The sequence below is a fragment of the Hypanus sabinus genome, chromosome X2 (genome assembly GCF_030144855.1).
Source record: "Hypanus sabinus isolate sHypSab1 chromosome X2, sHypSab1.hap1, whole genome shotgun sequence".
NCBI classification, from domain to species: domain Eukaryota; kingdom Metazoa; phylum Chordata; class Chondrichthyes; order Myliobatiformes; family Dasyatidae; genus Hypanus; species Hypanus sabinus.
Genome location: NC_082739.1, coordinates 16,754,589 through 16,778,616, shown reverse-complemented (window position 1 = coordinate 16,778,616; position 24,028 = coordinate 16,754,589). Strand labels below are relative to the sequence as shown.

Sequence of the window (24,028 nt, the reverse complement as noted above, 5' to 3'; positions counted from 1 at the left end):
CCATTGTATTTAACTCAGATTTTCAGTATAATAGGCTTTATGGCAGGTCGTTCATAAGTACGAGTTGTCTGTAAGTCAGACATTCGTAACTCAGGGACTGCCTGTAATTTGTTCTTTCATTAATTTTCCTGTGTAATCATGAACTATAACCAATAAATAACAACATAAGGATTCTAGACAGGAGAAAAAGCTTGGACCACCTGGACAACAGCAAATCATATGTCAGTCTACTGCTTATTGATTACATTTCAGCATTCAACACCATTATCTCCTCAGTACTAATCAACAAGTTTTAAAATCTGGGCCCCTGTACCTCCCTCCACAACTGAAATATTGACTTCTGATCTCAAGACAATAGTCAGTGCAGATAGGTAATAACATTTCCTCACTGACAATCAACACAGACACACCTTAAAGATGTGTGCTTGACTCACTGCTCTACACTCAAGACTAAGTGGCTAGTCACAACTGCAATACTATCTATAAATTTGCTAATGATACTACTGTTGCAGAATCTCAGGTGGCAACAAGGAGGCACACAAGAGAAAGATAGATAGCTGCTTGAGTAGAGCTGCAACAACCTTGCACTCAACATCATCAAGACTAAGGAATTGATTGTGCGTTTCAGGAAGGACAAGTTGGGAGTACACACACCAGTTCTCATCGAAGACTCAATGATGGAAAAGGTGAGCAGCTTCAAGATCCTGGGTGTCAACATCTCAAAGGATCTATCCTGGACCAAACACATTGATGCAATCATGAAGAAGGCATGCCAGCAACTATACGTCATTAGAAGTTTGAGGAGAATTGTTATGTCACCAAAGACATTTGCAAACTTCCTTAGATGTATGATGGACAGCATTCAGACAAAATACGTCACTGACTGGTATGCAGGATTAAAAGATGCTGCAGAGGGTTGTAGACTCACTTGCTCCATTATAGGCACAACTCACCCCACTACCAAGGACATGTTCAAAGGGCAGTGTCTCAAGCAGGTGGCATTCATCATTAAAGACCCCCTTCACCCAGAATATGCCCTCTTTTCATTACCACCATCAGGAAGGAGGTACAGGAGCCTGAAGAACCAAACTCATTTTAGAACAGCATCTGCCATTCTGCCATCAGATTTCTGAACAGTCCATGAACACTACCTCATTACTGTATTCCTCTTTAACATATTTATTATTTATTTTTATTGTAGCTTATCATAATTTTTTTATGTCTTGCACTGTATTGCTGTCAAATAAATACAAACATTACAATATACATGTCAGCAATAATAAACTTCACTGGTGCTGATTGTCTGTCTTCTGTGCTGTTGGAAGTCACTTACGTGATATTAAGCTTGTTAGGTAACCAAAATTCAAAGTCCAATGCAAATTTATTATCAAATCACCACGTACAACCATGAGTTCAAATTCTCATGGGCAATCACAGTAAATACAAGAAACACAATAGAAACAATGAAAGACCATACTCAACAAAGTGGACAACAACCAATGTGCAATCACTGGACCTGGTAGTATGGGTTCTTCATAATGGATGCTGTTTTTCTGTAACAGCTTTCCATGTAGATGTGCTGAATGGTGGGGAAGACTTTACCTGTGATGGACTGGGATGCATTCACTACTTCTTTAGGCTTTCCTGTTCAAGAGCATTGGTGCTTCCATGCCAGGCCATGATACAACCAGTCAATAATCTCTCCGCAACACATCTATAGAAGTTTGTCAACATTTTAGATGACATGCCAAACCTTCACAAACTTCTAAGGAAGTAGACGCACTGCTATGCTTTCTTTGGAATGGCACTACATGGTGGACCCAGGGCAGATCCAATGAAATAGGATCAGAGGTAGAGAGGATCAGCAACTTTAAATTCCTTGATGTGATCATTTCAGAGGATCTGCCCTGGGCCCAATACATAAGTGCAATTATGAAGAAAGCACGGCAGTGCTTCTACTTCCTTAAAGATTCAGCATGACATCTTAAACTTTTAGAAATTCTATAGATGTGTAGTGGAGTGTTTATTGACTGGTAGCATCATGGCCTGGTACAGAAATACCAATGCCCTTGAACAGAAAATCCTTCAAAAATAGTGAATATGGCCCAGTTCATAATGGGTAAAGTCCTCCCCACCAATGAGTACATCTACACGGAGCACTGTTGCAGGAAATCAGCATCCAGCATCAGGGACCCCACACCCAGGCCATGCTCTCTCTTCTCGTTACTGCCATCAAGAAGGTGGTACAAGAGCTACAGGACTCAGACCACCATATTCCAGAACAGTTATTATCCACCAACCATCAAGCTCTTGAACCAGAGGGAGTAACTTCAATCAATGAACTGTCTCCACAACCAATGGACTCAATTTCAAGGACTCTTCATCTCATGTTCTCGACAATTATTGCTTATTTTTTTTCTCTCTTTTGTATTTACACAGTCTGTTGTCCTTGGCACATTGATTATTTGTCCACCCTGTTGGGTGCGGTCTTTCATTGATTCTATTGTGTTTCTTGGATTTATTGTGTTTGTCTGCAAGAAAACAAATCTCAGGGTTGCATACGATAACATTTATGTACTTTGATAATGAATTTACTTTGAACATTCTGAATTTGTCAACTATTAACAACTATTTTCTTAGACCACACCAGTGTTATTACTCACAATATAAACACATCATATTAAGCATTGTCTATAACATAAACAATGATCTACAAATTGCACTTACAATACTCAATATAAACACAAGCTCCAGCATGCAATCTACCAGTCAATTAAATTCCAGAAGATGTTTGGCAACCATGAGAATAGCAATAATAAGTCAGTCCATAAACTGTTAGAACAACATCCAACACAATTTACATTTTGGTTTGAATGAGCTTTCTACCAGCAATGTTCATATGTATGAAATCAAGTCCTTGAATACCATTAAGGCGATACAGCACATAATCCTGTATGCTAGACTGTGCAATATCATATTATGGTGTACTTTTCAATCATGAATTTAGACTTCTTCAAATTATATTTCCTTTCAAGAGAAATTCACTTCAGTAATATTTGATATAAAAAAATTCCAGTATGAGAGAAACTCTTGTTTACTTCTAGCTATGGTTACTTCTAGATTACTTTCTTGTGAAAATGGTAAAATTTTGAAAATGTGTGAATTGTAATCTTCAAGGTTGGGACACATGGGATCCAAGGTGTGTTGGCAAAATGAATTTAAAATTGACATGATGATATAAGGAGGTGGTTGAGAGGCGTTTCTTTCTCAAAAATCTGTAATGCTGGGACTGATGCTCGGGCTACTGTTAGTCAATTCTATATGATTTAGATGAATGATAAATAAGATAGCTGACAACACATATATTTGGTGAAGTAATAGATAACAAGAGGGACATATATCACTGCAAAAGTTGGGTTGAGCAGCTGCAGCTGTAATTTAATCTGGACAGGTTTGAGTTAATACACTTTGGGATGCCAAATATCAACAGATCATATGCAGTAAATGGCAGGGATTTCGGGAGGGTACACATATAGAAAGACGGTCCACTGCAAGGCTCAGCAATCTCTTCCCTTGCCTCCCACAGTAGCCTGGGGTACATTTCGTCTGGTCCCGGCGACTTATCCAACTTGATACTTTCCTAAAGCTCCAGCACATCCTCTTTCTTAATATCTGCATGCACAAACTGCATGCCTCATAATTCCCCTTACTCCAATTAAAGCACTTTTCTAACGTGTCTGTTCCTATCTCTCTCCAATGCTATTGTAAAGGAGATAAAATTGTGATCACTATCTCCATTATGCTCTCCCACTGAGAGATCTGATACCTGACCAGGTTCATTTCCCAATACCAAATCAAGTATAGCCTCTCTTCATCAGGAAGTCATGTTGCTGCTGTGTGAAAACACATCTAGAGTGTTGTGTATATTCTGGTTGCTACAATACAAAAAGGATGTGGTAGCATTAGAAAGAGTGCAGAAGAGAATCACAGGATGTTCCCTGAAATGCAGGATTTTACTTATAAAGAGAGGTTGGAATGTAAGAGGCTGGGTTCAGCTTATAAAGTCACAGAAATATACAGCTTAGAAATGGGTTCTCCTGCCCAACTCATTCAAGCTGAATGTGATGCCTTCTTTGCTAATTTGCTCACATTAAGTCTGTATCCCTCTACTCCCTTCATATTCAAATACCCGTCCAAGTGCCTCTAATTCTAATGTATTTAATGCTGTAATTTTATCATCTCTCCTACTTCCCCGGGATAACACTCTATGTGAAAAATACAACCCCTCAGATCTCCTCTCAGTTTCTCCCTACTATGATAAGGGATATAAATAAAGTCGACAACCTATGCCTATTTTCCAGCATGAAATTGGCTAATATGATGACTTGAGGAAAGTATACGGGAGATGTCGGAAGTAGGTTTTTTTCCCCTCTGCACAGGAACTGGTAAGTGCCAGGGGTGGTGGTAGACACAGATGCATTGGGAGATTTAAGAGACTTTTAGACAGGCATGTGGATGAAACAAAAATGGAGGGATCTGTGGTAGGAAACTGTTTATTGCTCTTGGTTACAAGGTCAGCACAACATCATGGGCCGAAGAGCCTGTACTGTGCTTGGAAAAATAGACAAGGGATACATAACTCAAAAAACAAAATGAGTACAGTATGTCACAATACAACCAATGTAAACTGTAGTACCAAAAATTATGAGCAAGGCAAAAATTATGAGCAAATTTAGTTTTGCTAACATGTATTATTCTACCTGTCAAATTAAATTCCAGAAGATGTTCAGCAAAACTAGCTATAATTCATGGCACTGACACTACATGAGCAGTTTCAATAGAACACTCTATCTTCATGAAAAACAGCTGTGAAAATTTGCTTATGAAATATTATTAAACATTAATGTTACAAGACAAAACCTAAAAAGATTACAGAGCTAAAATAAACACTGATGAGTATCAATTCACAATGAATTGACCTGAAAGAATGACATATTACCAGAAGACAACATCAGTGAGATCATTAGAACTATCTTTAAATAAAATACTAGTTCCTGTTCTAACCCCACATTAACATCTTTTCATTAGCTGCAAATAAGGCATGGGGTGGAAAAGACTTGCATTCTGATGTAAATTAAGGCATAATAATTATCAGTCTCCATAATACTACTGAATAGTTAGCTTGCTAGCTATTGGGTTTAAAGTGTGAACAGCCACTATTGCAATTCATTTTATGAACTGAAAAACGTTCTCTGTTTAATCAAAGTATGTTTTTCAGTGACTCTGATTTCAAAGAATTCTAAAGTACTAATATTTTTATTTCCATCTCTATTATAAGTTTTTATGAAACAGAACACTATACTGGATTATTGGACTACAATGGTAACTAATCCGTTGGTACTAAATTTAATTTTAGTAGTCGAGTAACCCACTTATCTTTATAATAGCCCTTGCAGATTCTATACTATTTTTACCATTTAGCAATAACAAGCCATGTTGTTGCTACGACACCACTCCACTAGTTGGTGTATCTCACTCCTGTATGCCATCTTATCACCACCTGAGATTCTACCAATAATGGTTGTATCATCAACAAATTCATAAATGGTATTTGAGCTATGCCTAGCCACACAGTCATGGGTATACAGAAAGTAGAGCAGTGGGCTAAGCACACACCCCTGAGGTGCACCAGTGTTGATCTCAGTGAGGAGGATATGTTATCATCAATCCACACAGGTTGTGGTCTTCCAGTTAGGAAGTCCAGGATCCAATTGCAGAGGGAGATACAGAGGCCCAGGTTCTGCAACTTTTCAATCAGGATTGTGGGAATGATGATATTAAATGCTGAGCTATAGTTGATGATCAGCATCCTGACATAGGCGGTTGTGCTGTCCAGGTGGTCTAAAACTGTGTGCACAGTCATTGAGATTGCATCTGCCATTGACCTATTGTGACAATAGGCAAATTGCAATGGGTTCAGGTCCTTGCTGAGGTAGGAGCTCAGTCTAGAAATGACCAACTTCTCATAGCATTTCATCACTATCGACATGAGTGCTACCAAGCGATAGTCATTAAGACAGCCCACATTATTCTTCTTAGGCACTGGTGTAATAGTTGCCTTTTGGAAGCAAGTGGGAACTTCCACCCGTAGCAGTGAGAGGTTGAAAATGTCTTTGAATACTCCCACTAGTTGGTTGGCACAGGTTTTCAGAGCCTCACCAGGTACTCCATCGGGACCTTCCACCTTGTGAGGGTTCACTCTCTTTAAAGACAGCCTAACATTGTCCTCTGAGATGGAGATCACAGGGTCATCAGGTGCAGCAGGGATCTTCACAGCTGTAGTTGTGTTCTCCCTTTCAAAGCGTGCACAGAAGGCGTTGAGTTCATCTGGTAGTGAAGCATCGCTGCCATTCATACTGTTGGGTTTCGCTTTGTAGGAAGTAATGTCTTGCAGACCCTGCCAGAGTTGTCATGCATCCGATGTCACCTCCAACTTCGTACGAAATCGTCTCTTTGCCCTTGAAATAGACCTCCGCAAATCATACCTAGCTTTCTGGTACAGGCCTCGGTCAGCAGAATTGGATGCCACAGATATAGCCTTCAGCAGACGACATACCTGCTGGTTCATCCATGGATTTTGGCTTGGGAATGTACAATAAGTCTTTGTGGGCACACACTCAGCCACACAGGTTTTAATGAAGTTGGTAAGAACTGCAGCATACTCATCCAAGTTTGAAAATGAATCCCTAAATACATTCCAGTCTACTGATTCAAAGCAGTCCTGTAGGCACTCCTGTGGTTCACTTGTCCATACCTTCATGTCCTCACTGCTGGTGCTGCAGTCTTCAGTCTCTGCCTATACTCACGGAATAGAAGTACAGCCAGGTGATCAGACTTCCTGAAGAGAGGGCATGGAATAGCACGGTAGGCATTCTTGATGGTGGTGTAGCAATGGTCCAGTGTGTTGTTTCCTCTGGTATTGCATGTGATCTGTTGATGATAATTGCTCAGTGATTTTTTCAGACTGGTCTGTTTAAAATCTCCCAAAATGATGGTGGAGGCGTTGGGGTGCACTGTTTCATTCATGTTGATCCCAATGCTCAGATCACCCTAAGCATGATTGACATTGGCCTGAGGTAGAATGTAAACTGCTACCAAAATGACCCCAGAGAACTCCCATGGTAGGTAAAAAGGGTGGCACTTTACTGCTGGATATTCCAGGACCAGTGAGCAGAATTGGGACAGCACTGATATATTTGTGCACCAAGAAGAGCTGATCATGAGGCATACTCTTCCACCTCTACTTTTGAGAGACACTGTAGATCTATCTTGACGGTGTATAGTAAACCTTCGATCTGAATCGCCGCATCTGGTATGGAAGGGGTTAACCAGTATTCCATGAAACAAAGGACACATGCAGTCCTAATGTCCCTCTGATTCAGCACCTTGGCTCTGAGATCATCAATTTTATTCACCAGAGGCTGCACCGTTCACCAGCAAGATAGTCAGTATAGGGAGTATAAAACCATTTCTTTAAATGCACTTGTAACCCTGCTCTACACGCGTGCTTCCTTCGAGGTGTCCTACGTGGGTGCTTCCGACCACAATCAGTGTTGTTTCCGTTGGTTTTAAGCAACAATAGTTTGTTTAAACATATTAAGACATCTTTGTTGACTGTACTGACCTTAGAAGCAGTTGTGCTGTTTAACTGCATCAGGCTGAAACAGGAATATTTAATCCTATCCATTGAGAGTACTGCATCTCTGAACAGTCTGAGAGCTTTTTGCACAAATATGTGCTGCAAAGTTGTTTTTATTTTTATGGTACATAAATAACAAAACACAGTAAAGCATACTCTGCTGGATTACAACCAGGTTCTTTATAAATTATGAAAAAATATTTCAAAGCAGTAAAATAATCAAATAGATTAATTTTAAAATGAGATTATGGTGACTGTTCATAATGCAGTTATAAAGGAGTCAAAATATGCCTATATGTTCAGGGAAAACGTTATTCATTGTAAACTGAATGTATTGCTTTTCAAAAAAAAAGTTCCATTGTGTAACTCATCAGCATTTTAATAGTTAACACTAGATGAACATTAACATACCTACACATAAAATAGCACACCAGCACACATGTAGCCAGCAAACCTAGATCATTTGAAATCGCATCTGTTTATATTTATCAATGTTTTTTGTTCTTCAGAATACAGGTTTATGGAGGTAAAGAAATAATGCAGAGTAATGTCATGGAGAAATGTCCTCACCTCATCCTCACTATCTGAACATCAACTTTTAAAAACAGTGTTTGGGAAATTTTGTACAGCCATCATGGTTCAGTCAGTCTCCAGTATTCTTTCCTTCTTCATAGACAAGTGTTGAGCATTATCTGCAGTTTTCCTTGACTGGCCAGTCAAGGTAAAAATTAACGAATCTGGAAAATTCTGCTGTACTGAGCTGTACCTGGACCACTGTCAGTCTTGCATTCATCTGGGCCAGAGCCAATCAATGCAGGGAACAAGAGATATGATGGAGAGGTAATTTAGAGTCATTGAGTCATAGAGCAACACAGGATGGATACAGGCCTTAAATCCATTTCTGCATTTGGCCCACATCCCTCCATTTCCAACGCCTTCATGTATCTCTCCAAATGGTTTTAAATGATATTGTAATTGTGAAAAAATGCTTTTTTGAATTTTAAGAATGATAGATAACAGTGAAGAGGAAATGGAAATGTGTGAAACATTATCAATGCATTAGACAGATCAAAACTAAGAAAGGACAGATTTTCTTTGTCATTAGACACTTTGCAGGAATACCAACATAATGTTGCATCTCAAACATGTTGTTCAGAGAAACAAGGGCACACATTTTGCATGCTACAATACGCATAAGGACTTGAGGAGTAAGCACACAGAGAAATCTGGATGAAGAGATGGTGTTTTTTGAGGAATTCTATGACTATGACAGCAGAGTTGTAAGATAGAGGGACATTATCTGAGGATAGACAATAATTAGCAATATTAGGTAATGGTTAGTCTTATTCAGTACACCCTTCCAAGACATACGATGTAACCAACACTGTATTACAATCTAATCCTCTGAATTATATAAGCAAACAACTATTCATCTTTGCAGTAAATAAATACAAACCTTGCCTCAAGGTACCAGTACAAGTAACTATTTCTTTTTAAATGCTGTTCAGCTTTAATTGTGAGCTTACATTAGGTCTATGCATATATTTCTGAAACACATCCAACCATAATAATGTTGTGCCTCATTACAAAAATCTGGAACAGCCCATACAAAGGAGGTATGTGGAATAATCTCAGAACTGATATGAAGAACTGCAGTAGAGGCAATTGGGCATGGAGAACAATTGCAAATGGAAGACTTATATAGTACACAATCCACAAGATTGTAGTTCATAATTTCAACTCTCACAAAGTGGGAGCCTCAAGGTGAGAAGTGTCAGCGAAGGCTTACACTGCCAATGCAGAAAAGACAGATGTGTGAGACAATAGCTGTTGATCACAGGTTGGTCTTACATCACACTGAAGCCTTCCCAGTTTATTAAAACATATGCCAATGATCAGTCCATTTTGCACTCAAATAACCTAATACTGATGGTCAATGTCCCTCCTTTACTAGAATAAATTTTGTTCACCACTTACCAAACCCTGTCAGTAGTACTGTCAGACCTGAAATGGAAATATGAAAAATTTAACAAATTGGTAGTTCAATATTACAAAATTACAAAAAGCATGTTATATTGATACTTTATGTAACTAAATGGTTCATCAATAATTCTTCAGCTGGTTGGTAATATAGTAATTATTATATTGAGATTTGCAACAACATCTCTCATTAACAGAAGATTAATGTCAAATACAAATCTGGACCTCAAAGTCAATCACTGGTATCCACCCAGGCATGGTAGGAAACTGAGTATGCATTTCAAGCCTATCAAACATCACACATCATGTTGATTTATTTACCTCAAATAATATCTAAACTACTTTCTAGCAAAAGTACATTTGAAAATTAACAACAAATAACATACTCCTGCCAATTTTGTGATTTAAACAAGGAGAATTTTTTCATAACTTCATCGTAATTTCAGTTTCACTTTCCTGGGTGTCAATATCTCTGAGGATCTATCCTGGGCACAACATATCAATGCAGTTACAAAGGAGAAAGCTGCTAAATTTAATTTGGAGTTTTGAGGGGATTTGTTATGCCACCAAAGACTCCCGAAATTTTCTGCAGATGTACCGTGGAGAGTACTATAACTGGCTGCACAACCGTCTGATATGGTTGGGGATGGGGTGGCTACTGCACAGGATCGAAATAAGCTACAGGAAGTTGTAAACTCATTCAGCTCCATCACGGGCACTAGATATCTTCAAGGACTGACGCCTCAAAAAGGCTGCATCTATCATTAACAACCCACATCACCCAGGACATGCTCTCTTCTTATTGCTTCCATCGAGGAGGAGGTAGAGGAAGCCTGAAGGGCCCCACTCAACAATTCAATAATAGCTTCTTCCCCTTTGCCATCAGATTTCTGAATGGACATTGAACATAGAAACATAGAAGACCTACAGCACGATACAGGCCCTTCGGCCCATGATCTTGTGCCGAACATGTACTTACTTAGGAATTACCTAGGGTTACCCAAAGCCCTCTGTTTTTCTGAGCTCCATGTACCTGTCCAGGAGTCTCTAAAAAGACCCTATCATATCCGCCTCCATCACCATCACCGGCAGCCTATTCCACGTACTCACCACCCTCTGCGTAAAAAACTTACCCCTGACATCTCCTCTGTAACTACTTCCAAGCACTTTAAAACTGTGCTCTCTCGTGCTAGCCATTTCAGCCCTGGGAAAAAAGCCTCTGACTATCTACACAATCAATGCCTCTCATCATCTTATATACCTCTATCAGGTCAAATCATCCTCCTTCACTCAGAGGAGAAAAGGCCAAGTTCACTCAACCTATTCTCATAGGGCATGTTCCCCAATCCAGGCAACATCCAATCTCCACTGCACACTAAGGTTTCCACATCCTTCCTGTAGTGAGGTGACCAGAACTGAGCACAGTACTCCAAGTGGGATATGACCAGGGTCCAATAAAGCTGTAACATTACCTCTCAGCTCTTAAACTCAATCCCACGGTTGAAGAAGGCCAATGCACCATATGCCTTCCTAACCACACAGTCAACCTGCGCAGCACCTTTGAGTATCCTATGGACTCGGACCCCAAGATCCCTCTGACCCTCCACACTGCCAAGAGTCTCACCATTAATACTATATTCTGCCATCATATTTGACCTACCAAAATGAAGCACTTCACACTTATCTGGGTTGAACTCCATCTGCCACTTCTCAGACCAGTTTTGCATCTTATCAATGTCCTGCTGTAACCTCTGACAGCCCTCCACACTATCCACAACACCTCCAATCTTTGTGTCATCTGCATACTTAATAACCCATCCCTCCACTTCCTCATCCAGGTAATTTATAAAAATCACAAAGAGTGGGGTCCCAGAACAGATTCCTGAGGCACACCACTGGTCACCGACCTTCATGCAGAATATAACCCATCTACAACCACTCTTTGCCTTCTGTGGGCAAGCCAGTTCTGGATCCACAAAGCAATGTTCCCTTGGATTCCATGACTCCTTACTTTCTCAATAAGCCTTGCATGGGGTACCTTATCAAATACCTTGCTGAAATCCATATATACCACATCTAATGCTCTACCTTCATCAATGTGTTTAGTCACATCCTCAAAAAAATTCAATCATGCTTGTAAGGCATGACCTGCCTTTGACAAAGCTATGCTGACTATTCCTAATTATATTATGCCTCTCCAAATATTCATAAATCCTTCCTCTCAGGATCTTGTCCATCAACTTACCAACCACGGTAACCGATCTATAATTTCTTGGGATATCACTACTCCATTTCTTGAATAAGGGAACAACATCTACAAACCTCCAATCCTCCGGAACCTCTCCCATCCCCATTGATGATGCAAAGATCATCGCCAGAGAATCAGCAATCTCTTCCCTCGCTTCCCACAGTAGCCCAGATTACATCTTCTCCAGTCCCAGTGACTTATCCAACTTGATGCTTTTCAAAACCTCCAGCACATCCTCTTTCTTAATGTCTATTAAAAAAGTGAGGTGAACCCATGAACACCTGACTACTCTTTTTTTCCTCTCTTTCTGCACTACTTACTCACAGTGGCATGGAAAAGTTTGGGCACCCCTGGTCAAAATTTCTGTTACTGTGAGTAGTTAAGTGAGTAGAAGATGAACTGATCTGCAAAAGTCATAAAGTTAAAGATGAAACATTCTTTTCAACATTTTAAGCAAGGTTGGTGTATTATTTTTGTTATGTACAATTTTACAGTGAAAAAAAGGAAAGGAGCACCATGCAAAAGTTTGGGCACCCCAAGAGATTTGAGTTCTCAGATAACTTTCACCAAGGTCTTAGACCTTAATTGGCTTGTTAAGGCTATGGCCTGTTTACAGTCATTGTTAGGAAAGGCCTGGTGATGCAAATTTCAAAGCTTTATAAAAACCCTGACTCCTCAAACATTGTCCCAATAATCAGCAGCCATGGGTTCCTCTAAGCAGCTGCCTAGCACTCTGAAAATTAAAATAAATGATGCCCACATAGCAGGAGAAGGCTTTAAGCAGATAGCAAAGCGCTTTCAGGTAGCCGTTTCCTCAGTTTGTAATGTAATTAAGAAATGGCAGTTAACAGGAATGGTGGAGGTCAAATTGAGGTCTGGAGGACCAAGAAAATTTTCCGAGAGAACTGCTCATAGGATTGCTAGAAAGACAAATCAAAACCCCCGTTTGACTGCAAAAGACCTTCAGGAAGATTTAGCAGACTCTGGACTGGTGGTGCACTGTTCTACTGTGTAGCGACACCTGTACAAATCTGACCTTCATGTAAGAGTCATCAGAAGAAAACCTTTCCTGCGTCCTCACCACAAAATTCAGCGTCAGAAGTTTGCAAAGGAGCATCTAAACAAGACTAATGCATCTTGAAACAAGTCCTGTGGACTGATGAAGTTAAAATAGAACTTTTTGGCCACAATGAGCAAAGGTATGTTTGGAGAAAAAAGGGTGCAGAATTTCATGAAAAGAACAACTCTCCAACTATTAAGCATGGGGGTGGATCAATCATGCTTTGGGCTTGTGTTGCAGCCAGTGGCACAGGGAACGTTTCAACTGGTAGAGGGAAGAATGAATTAATTAAATACCAGCAAATTCTGGAAGCAAACATCACAGTCTGTAAAAAAGCTGAAGATGAAAAGAGGATGGCTTCTACAACAGGATAATGATCCTAAACACACCTCAAAATCCACAATGGACTACCTCAAGAGGCACAAGCTGAAGGTTTTGCCATGGCCCTCACAGTCCCCCGACCTAAACATCATCGAAAATCTGTGGATAGACCTCAAAAGAGCAGTGCATGCAAGAGGGCCCAAGAATCTCACAGAACTAGAAGCCTTTTGCAAGGAAGAATAGGCGAAAATCACCAAAACAAGAATTGAAAGACTCTTAGCTGGCTACAGAAAGTGTTTACAAGCTGTGATACTTGCCAAAGGGGGTGTTACTAAGTACTGACCCTGCAGGGTGCCCAGACTTTTGCTTCAGGCCCATTTCCATTTTTGTTATTTTGAAACTGTAAAAGATAGAAATAAAAAAGTAATCTTGCTTAAAAGAGTAAAGAAATGTGTCATCTATAACTTGATGCCTTTTGGAAATCAGGTCATCTTTTACTCACTTAGCTATTCACGGTAACAGAAATTTTGACCAGGGGTGCCCAAACTCTGTGTGTGTGTGTGTGTGTGTGTGTGTGTGTCTGTGTCTGTGTCTGTGTCTGTGTCTGTGTCTGTGTCTGTGTGTGTGTGTGTGTGTGTGTGTGTGTGTGTGTGTGTGTGTGTGTGTGTGTGTGTGTGTGTGTGTGTGTGTGTGTTAGAAAAAGGGGCAATGATAATCCCAGTCCAGGAGACCTCCACATTACAGCCATTTGGGAAATTTATCTTTACAGAATTCACAAATTTCTACTTAATGCTGCTCCCTTCTCCACTTAAAGTGCCAGCAATTTTCATATACAAGTGAACAGAACCTTCTTTCCTTCTATTGAGCTCCTCCTTTCTATTCAAGACCTGAGCAACTTCTTCAGTACATAAATGGCCAACCCTCATCGCAATGGTCTCAATATCCAGGCACATGTACTGCAGTCCACAGTATATTTATTTATTGAGATAGAGTGCAGAATAGACCCTTCCGGCCCTTCGAGCCGTGCCGCCCTGCAATCCCGATTTAGCCCTGGCCTAATTACAGGACAATTTCTGATGACCAATTAACCTACCCACTGGTCAGTCTTTGGATTGTGGGAGGAAACCAGAGCACCTGGAGGAAACCCACACGGTCACAGGGAGAATATACAGACAATAGCAGAAATTGAACCCAGGTCGCTGGTACTCTGTACCAGCTGGTACGCTGGTAAGTGTTGTGCTAACCACTATAATTATACAGTATATGCCAAAAGTCTCATTTGCTGTAAAAATTAATTTTGATGTTAATTATGGAATACATGAAAAATATCCTTCCAGACAGCAGCTCCTTAAAATATGTGTGGTCTGGATGCAGGAAATACTTCCATATGTCATGACATAGGTCCCCTTTCAATTTTTCCTTGCTATTTTCTGCACCTCCTTCCTTTCTGTCACGTAATGATTCGTGCTGAGATAAGATTCTGAGAGCATCATTAGTACTTGCTACTAAATAAACTACGCATTTTCATGCATGATTCTTTACAAAATTGCTTAAGGCAAACAAAAGCTGAGTTTGTTCACTACATGTCCAAAGAACAGAAAAAACAAATTCCTCAGTCTTCAAAGGTTTAATAAACCAAGTATGTCATGATATAATTTTGAAATAATACAGCAGGGACTCCAGTAGAGATTTAATAGTTTGATCAACAGAACAGGTGCTTTGCTGATTGAGGGGAGCGGGGCGTGCAATGTGGGGGAATGAAATGCTTATTACTACAATTAAGGCCTTCTCTTTAGAATTATGCAACACCCAGCTGAACATTTTATTCAAATGGTGTTTCAGGCAGGCTTATTTCACTTCATGTATATGCGTTCTGAGAATATTTCAAATGACAGGACAATAGTGTAAATGGTGAATAGCAATACCTTTCACAGTGTTGCTAGCATTAGGTAGAAACACAATTGCAGGAGAGAAAGCTAGATCTTTTTCCCCAGTTATTCCATTACTTCCATATGATCATAATATGGAAGCCAGGAGTTCTCTGCTACCTCCTCCAAGAGGTTACTCTTCTGATATGAATTGAAGCAATGAACATCAGCACACTTTCCAACCATGAAGTTCCTCACAATTCTCTTTTGTGCAAAACATGAACATAATTTTACCAGCAGTGATCAATGCATAGGAAGCAAGAAAATTAAACAAAACCTTGATCATACCACCCATTCCAACCCCAGGATTAATTAAACTAACCACGGTATCCCAAAGTAAGCTTCTAAAATCTCCCACATCCTAGGATTTACCAAGGACCAACTAACTTTCGTAAGTCAGGTCACATGTAGAGTGGTTATTAGATTTTACAAATACTTAATAAAAAAAAACAAAGTTTTTGACACAGAGCATGATGACTGCAAGTACAACTCAAATTTTATTTTGGTTTACTTTTCCCAATTCAGTTCTTATGTTAAGTTTTAACCCATGTCATAGTAGTTGTATTTTGGATCAATTGAACAATTTAAATAAAATACAGTTCCAACTATAAAGGCTCCAAGATAATAAGTATTGGTGTTAATTCCCAGAGAAGGAACAATTACACAAGCAGTGTTTTTTAAGAAATAGTTTTAAAACATATGACTAGAATGCATACTGGACTAAATACATTTATCATAGGCAACAGCAGGCCTGATAGATGAAAATGCAAGCAATTTAAACTTGTGTTCAATTATTACTCTCGGATAAGATGATTTCTGCAATAACTAGAAAAAAATTAGTTCATTGGAAATTGCATGTGTAAATGACATCCCTGTATATATCTGAAGTAGACAAGTAGGGCATTTACTCACAAAGCAGTGTTTTTTTAACACCGTGTGTCTCCATTTCCAAGAATGCCTCTTTCCACAGTGACAAAAAATCAAAACTATAGCTGTGAGGGCAGCACCACACATATCACAGACCATCTCTTAGGATTGTTTCAATAAGATGTTAACCTTCTAGTTAGGCACATAGAATACTTCAATGATATGGCCAGCAAATTTTTAAAAAATACTTTAATCAAGTTCTATTGAAACTTCAGCCAAACCCAGATTTGGAAAGGATACTTAAACACAAAGATTATTGAAGAGGTTTTAACTTTCACATCCCCCATAAATCAGAGTCCAACTTAATCTATGCGTTAAGTCATAAACTCCCCATAAATCAAAATAATTTTACAAAGCATTCAGTAGTTGCTGACTGTTGTTCATACCAGTGTTATAACAGTGCTTCAGACTCAATAAACTGATTAGAAAGGCTGGCTCTATTACAAGAGTAAAACTGGATACACTAGAGGCTGTGGTAGAACAAAGGACACTATGGAAAATCCTTGCAATTCTGGTCAATGTTTCTCACCTTCTGCATGCCAACTTGGCTGAACAGAGCAGCACTTTTAGCAGTAGACTAAGACAACTGCACTGCTTCAAACAATGCAATATGAGATCATCTTACCCTCGGCTACTAAGTTCCATAATGATCTAACCTATAGCTGGGGAAGTGATGACCCCCTTCTGTTAAGACTGTTTGAGATAGCTTATTTTTACTCTTTCTTACTTTTCTTCTAATATTTTTGTTTATCTGTGCACTTGTAATGCTACTGTGACACTGTAAATTCTTTTGGGATCAATAAAGTATCTATCTATCTAATAAATCTCCATGTATAACAAACTAGCATTATACAAACAATAATAAATAAAATGCTCAGTCACAATTTTAATTTAAAATCTTTGCTTTTATTGCTCCTGATGAAAGAGAGTGTGATCCTATTAGGGACAAAGCAGGTGACAGAAGTGCATGTAGGAAAATGTTTTGGATGTAGTGATCATAATTCCACTAATTTCAAGTTAATTATGGAGAAGGATAGGTCTTGTCCTTGGTTTGAGATTATAAGTTTGAGAAAGACCAATTACGATGTCATCAGAAATTACTTGACAAGCGTGGAACAGCATAAGTTGTTCTGGCAAAGGTGTGTTTGGTAGGTGGAAAACCTTCACAAGTGAAATTTTGAGAGAACAGTTTGTATGCATGTTCCTGACAACAACAAAAAACAAGGCAAACAGGTTTAGGGAATCATTGTTTTCAAGAGACATTGAGAGCCTGGTTAAGAAGAAGGAAGTGCATAGCAGATCTAGGCAGCAAGGAAAAAATGACATATTTGAGTATAAGAAATGAAAGAACATTTAAGGAGGAATTCAGGAGGGCTAAAAGACACAAAGTTGCTCAAGCAGACAATGTGAAGGAGAATCCCAGCTGCAGCTCCTTGAAAACCGTGCTAGGGATCTGCAGCAGCAACTGGATGACCTTTGGATTGTACGGAAGAGTGAGGATATAATAAATCAAAGTTACATGGAAGTAGTCACCCTGAAGTTGCAGGAGGCGAGTAGCTGGGTGACTATCAGGAGAAATGGAAATAGGCAGTTAGAGCAGAGCACCCCTGTGGCCATTCCCCTCAAAAACAAGTATACCACTTTGGATACTTTTGTGGGGGATGACCTCCCAGAAAAACGTCATGGCGACCAGATTACAGGCACCGAGCATGGGTACATGGTGCAGAAGGGAAAGAGAGAGAAGAAGGGAGCTGCAGTGTTAGAGGGGACTCAATAGCGAGAAGAACAGACAGGAGATTCTGTGGACGTGAATGGGACACCCAGATGGTATGTTGCCAGGGTCAGGGATGTCTCAGATCTCGTCCATAACATTTTGGAGAGGGAGGGGGAGCAGCCAGATGCCTTGGTATATATTGGTAACAATGACATGGGAAGGAAAAACAATGAGGTCCTGAAAAGAGAATTTAGAGAGCTAGGTAGAAAGCTGAGAAGCAAGACCTCCTGGGTAGAAATTTCTGGATTGCTGCCTGTACCACGTGCCAGTGCGGGTAGAAAGCTAGATGATTTGGCAGGTAAGTGTGTGGATGAGAAGCTGGTGCAGTGGGCAAGGTTTCAGCTTCTTGGATAAATGGGATCTCTTCTGGGGGAGGTATGACCTGTTCAAAAGTGACAGGTTGCACCTGAATCCGAGGGGGACCAATACACTCAGGGGTAGGTTTGTTAGAGCTGTTGGGGAGAGTTTAAACTAACTTGGCAGGGGGTGGGTACCAGAGTGATGGGACTCAGGATAGGATGGATGGTAAAAAAGTAAAGATAGCATGCAGTCAGATTGTCGGGAAGGGCAGGCAGGTGATGGAACTTAGTTGTAGCCAACAGGCTAAGTATCAAATCATTAGGGATGCAAAATCAGAAAGGATAGCAAATACGGTACTCAAGGTGCTGTATCTAAGTGTGCATAGTATAAGAAATAAGGTGGATGATCTTGTTGCGTTATAACAGTTTGCCAGGTATGATGTTGTAACCATCACTAAGTCATGGCTAAAGGACAGCTGTAGTTGGAAGCTGAATGTCCAAGGTTACGTGCTATATCAGAAGGATAGGAGGGTAGGCAGAAGGGGTGGTGTGGCTCTACTGGTAAAAAATGGCATCAAATCAGTAGAGAGATGTGACATAGGGTTGGAAGATGTTGAATCCTTGTGGGTTGAGTTAAGAAACTGCAAGGGTAAAAGGATGTTGATAGCAGTTACAACAGTGGCTGGGAGGTGGACCACAGATTACAACAAGAAATAGAAATAGAAAAGGCAAGTCAAAAGGGTAATGTTATGGTAGTCATGGAAGATTTTATCATGCAGGTCGATTGGGAAAATCAGGTTGGTAATAGATCTCAGAGAGTGAGTTTGTTGAACGTCTAAGAGATAGCTTTTTAGAGCAGTTTGTTGTTGAGTCTACTACGGGATCAGCTATACTGGATTGGGTGTTATGTAATGAACCGGAGGCAATTAGGGAGCTTAAGGTAGAAGAACCCTTAGGAACCAGTGGTCACAATATGATTGTGTTCAAATTGAAATTTGATACGGAGAAAGTAAAGTCTGATGTATTTCAGTGGAGTAAGGGAAATTGCAGTGGTATGAGAGAGGAGTTGGCCGAAGTAAATTGGAAGGAGCTCCTGCCAGTGATGTCAATAGAGCAGCAATGACGTGTGTCTCTGGGAAAAATGAGGAAGATGCAGGATATGTGTATTCCAAAAATGAAGAAACACTCAAATGGTAAAATAGTACAACCATGGCTGACAAGGGAAGTCAAAGCTCTTGTAGAAACAAAAGGGCATACAACAAAGCAAAAATTAGTGGGAAGATAGAGGATTGGGAAGTTTTTAAAAACCTAGAGAGCAACTAAAAAATTCATTAGAAGGGAAAAGATAAAATATTAAAGCAACCTAGCAAATAATATCAAGGCGGATAGTAAAAGTTTTTTCAAGTATGTTAAAAATAAAAGAGAAATGAAAATGGATATATGATCGCTAGAAAATGAGGCAGAAGAAATAATAACTGGGGACAAGGAGATGGCTGATGAACTAAATGAATATTCTGCGTCAATCTTCACTGTGGAAGACACGAGCAGTATGCCTGATGTTGTAGTGTATGAAGTAAGAGAAGTGGGTGGAGTTACTGTTACAAGAGAGAAGGTGCTCAAAGAATTGAAAGACCTAAAGGTACATAAGTCACTCACACCAGAGGGGTTGCACCCTAGGGTTCTGAAAGAGGTAGCATTAGAGATTGTGGTGGCATTAGAAATGACCTTATAAAAATCGTTGGATTTTATGGCGCCAAAGGACTGGAAAACTGAAAATGTTACTCCACTCTTTAAGAAAGGAGGAAGGCAGCAGAAAGGAAATTATACACCAGTTAGCCTGACCTCAATGGTTCAGAAGATGTTGGAGTCAATTGTCAATGATGAGGCGATGGAATACCTGGTGACACAGGACAAGCATAGGACAAAGTCAGCATGGTTTCCTTCAGGGAAAATTCCGCCTTAGGAACCTGTTGGAATTCTTTGAGGAGATTACAAGTTAGATAGATAAAGGGGATGCAGTGGATGTTGTATATTTGGACTTTCATAAGGCCTTTGACAAGGTGCCACACATGAGGCTGCTTACCAAGTTAAGAGCCCATGGTATTACAGGAAAGTTACTATGTGGTTAGAGCATTGGCTGATTGGTAGGAGGTAGCAAGTGGGGCAGATAGCATTGAGGAAACAGGTAGGATGCAAAAGGACTGAGACAGTTTAGGAGAATGGGCAATAAAGTGGCAAATAAAATAAAATGTTGGAAAATGCATGGTCATGCACTTTGGTCTGTTATGAAGGTACCACAGCTCTGAGGGGCTGAAGGAGCGGGAGCAGCCCCTTCCTTCCGGAGAATCGCAAGATCACTATTAATTCGGGACTCGGAAGTGAGAGACAATGCAACGGTTTTGACTATTTGTTCTTAGAGGCACCTGTGTCACGTGCAAGTCCCAGCTACGTGACAACTACCATGAACCTGAACACCCTCGGGCCATGTGGGGGCGGAGATTGCATCCCCCTACTTTGATGGACAGCTACAACTCTGCAAGTAAAGATAAAAGCGGACTGCAGGAGGCAGTACCCTAGCGATGCACCAGAGGAACTTGCTCGCTCAACGCTCCCGGGAGAGCTGGAAGCCACTCAACGCCACGTGTGCTCCTAACTCCTTTGCCTGGGGAGCGGGTGGCTGACACTACCGAGAAGAACTTCGAACTAACAACGGGGAAACCAACGCTCCCCTGATTTTAACGGAGTGGTCCAAAAGATACGGGCAAGTCTTCTTTTCGTTCTCACCAATCCCTCTAAGACATGTGAAACCCAGCAATTCCTCGAAAGACTTCTGAATGACTCTTTAGATTTCCAATGGACAAAAATATTTATCCCCTAGACAACAGCCGAGATTAATGATGATTATTACTATACCCGGGCTTTAGATTGCATATTGGTGATGTGCATTATCTGAATGTTTGCATTAACCTTACTTTTGTGCCCCTTTATAAATAAAAACGTTTGAAAATAGTGACATCAGACTTCAACAGACCTCTCTATCTTTGCTGGTAAGTTATCCAGTTACGGGATAAGTAACAGGTCATAGAAATAAATGTGCAGACTATTTTCTAACCAGGGAGAAAATCCAGGAATCTGAGATGCAGAAGGACTTGGTAGTCCTTGTGCAGAACACCCTTAAGTTTAACTTGCAGGTCAGTGAGTCGGTGGTGAGGAGGGCAAATGCCAATGTTAGCATAAATTTCAAAAGATCTAGAATACAAAAGCAAGGATGTGATGTTGAGGCTTTATAAGGCACTGGTGAGGCCTCACCTTGAGTACTGTGAACAGTTCTGGGCCCCACATCTTGGAAAAGATGTGCTGGCATTGGAGAGGGTCCAGAGGAGGTTCACAAGGATGATTCCAGGAATGAAAGGTTTATATTCCAAGAAACGTATAATGACTCAGGGTCTGTACTCATTGGAATTTAGAAAGATGAGGGGGGATCTCATTGAAACTGTTTGAATGTTGAAAGGCCTAGACAGAGTAGATGTGGAAAAAATGTTTCCCATGGTGGGAGAGTTTAGGACAAGAGGGCACAGCCTCAGGATAGAGGGGTGACCTTTCAAATCAGAGATATGGAGAAATTTCTTCAGCCAAAGGGTGGTGAATTTGTGGAATCTGTTCCCACATGCACCTGTGGAAGTCAGGTAGTTGGGTGTATCTAAGGCAGAGATTGACAGGTTCTTGATTGGACATGGCATCAAAGGTTATGGGGAGAAGGCTGGGAACTAGAGTTGAGGAGGAGATAGAATAAAAGGATCAGCCATGATTGAACACAGACTTGTTGGGCCAGATGGCCTAATTCTGCTCCTATGTCTTATGCTTTTACAGATATATTAGGAGCAAAAGGAAAGCAAGGAACAAATTTGGTCCTCTTAATGATTAGTGTGGACATCCATGCATGGTGCCAAAAGAGATGGAAGAGATCTTAAGTGAATTTTTTGCATCTGTGTTTACATGGGAGGTGGATACAGAGTCTGTAGAACTGAGATGAAAGAGCAGTGAGGTCATGGACCATATACATATTATAGGGGATAGGTTCTTGTTATCTTGAAGCAAATTAGGGAAGCTAAATCCCTCGGGCCTGACAACGTGGACCTCAGACTTTGTGGGAGGCTAGTGCAGAAATTGCAGTGGCCCCAGTAGAGGTATTTAAAACGTCCTTAGCCACAGATGAAGTGCCAGAGGTTTAGAAGGTAGCTAATGTTTTTCCGTTGTTTAAGGAAGGCTTTAAGAATAAGCCTGGAAATTATTGGGAGTTAACTTATGGGTAAGTTACTGGAAGGTATTCCAAGGGAATGGATATATAAGTATTTTGATAGACAGAGGTTGATAGAGAAAGTCAATATGGGTTTGTGCGTGGCAGGTTGTGTCTAACCAATCTTATAGAGTTTTACAAGGAGATTATCAGGAAAGTTGAAGAAAAGGCAGTGAATGTTGTTGACATGGGTTTTGGCAAGACCTTTGACAAGGTCCTGCATCTGAGGCTAACCAAGAAGGTTCAGTCGCTTAGCATTCAGGATGAGGTATCAAATTGGATTCAACATTGGCTTCACGGGAGAAGCCAGAAAGTGGTAGTGCAGAAAGTGAATAGTTGTGACGTTAATTGGTGAAGGAGATAAAGGGCTGGAATAGAGGGAATCTGATAGGAGAGGATAGAAGACCATGGAAGAAAGGGAAATGGGAGGAACATAGAGAGAAGTAATGGGCAGATAAGGCGATAAGGTGAGAGAAGGAAACAGTGATGTTGAAGGAGGAGTGACAATTACCAGAAGTTCGAGAAATCAATGTTCATGCCATCAAGTTGGAGGCTACCCAGGTGGAATATTCACTCCTCCAACCCGAGTGTGGCTTCATTGCGGCAGTATAAGAGGTCATGGACTGAATGAGAATGGGAAGTAGAATTGAAATGGGTGGCCACTGGGAGATCCTGCTTTTTCTGGCGGATGAAGCGTAGGTTCTCAGCAAAGCGGATGGAGAATAAGTGCTCGGTGAAACGGACTTTCATAAGGATTGGTAGGGCACTGAGGAGAGAAATAGGACACAGGGATCTGGGAATACAGATAAACAATTCCTTGAAAGTGGCTTTACAGGTAGATAGGGCTGTAAAGAGAGCTTTTGACATATTGGCTACAGTATTGACTACAAGAGTTAGGGTGTTATGCTGAATTTGTATAAGATGATCGTGAGGCCTAATTTGGCATATTGTGTATAGTTCCAGTAACGTCTCTAAAGGAAATATACCAACAAGATTGAAAAAGCACAGAGAAAATTTACAAGTATATTTACAAATATATTATCTTGAGGACCTGAGTTATAAAGAAATGCTGAACAGGTTAGGACTTCAGTCCCTGGAGTGTATGAGAATGAAGGGAGATCCGATAGAGGCATACAAAATTATGAGGAGTATTGATGAAGTGTATACAAGCAGGCTTTTTCCATTGAGGTTGGGTGAAACTAGAAGAGGAACTAATAGTTTAAGTGCGAAAGGTGAAACATTTAAGGGCAACCTGAGAGGAACCTCTTCACTCAGAGAGTGGTAAGAGTATGGAACAAGCTGCAATGAAAGTGGTCGATGCAGGGTCGATTTCAACATTCAAGAGAAATTTGAATAAGTACATGGAAGGGAGGGGTATGGAGAGCTAAAATCCATATGCGAATTAATGGGATCAGAGAGAATAATAGTTTGGCACAGACTAGATGGGCAGAAAGACCTATTTCTGTACTGTAGTGCTCTCTGACACTCTGAACAC

The 24,028-nt window shown here is 40.4% G+C and overlaps 1 protein-coding gene across 21 annotated transcripts in view; it reads right to left on the bottom strand.

The window, feature by feature from the left end:
- Positions 1-24,028, bottom strand: part of LOC132385195 (protein Aster-B-like) — a 406,923-nt gene that overhangs the window by 257,456 nt on the left and 125,439 nt on the right. For 10 of the 21 annotated variants that reach the window (XM_059957077.1, XM_059957080.1, XM_059957084.1 and 7 more), the window contains one exon: positions 9,677-9,703. The exons of 8 other annotated variants lie outside the window; for them this stretch is intronic. In XM_059957077.1, coding sequence (XP_059813060.1) covers positions 9,677-9,703 — 27 coding nt within the window. Of the gene's footprint in view, positions 1-9,676; positions 9,704-13,651; positions 13,709-24,028 lie in introns of those variants that run through there. 3 more of the 21 variants (XM_059957066.1, XM_059957070.1, XM_059957071.1) reach the window with 1 other exon arrangement.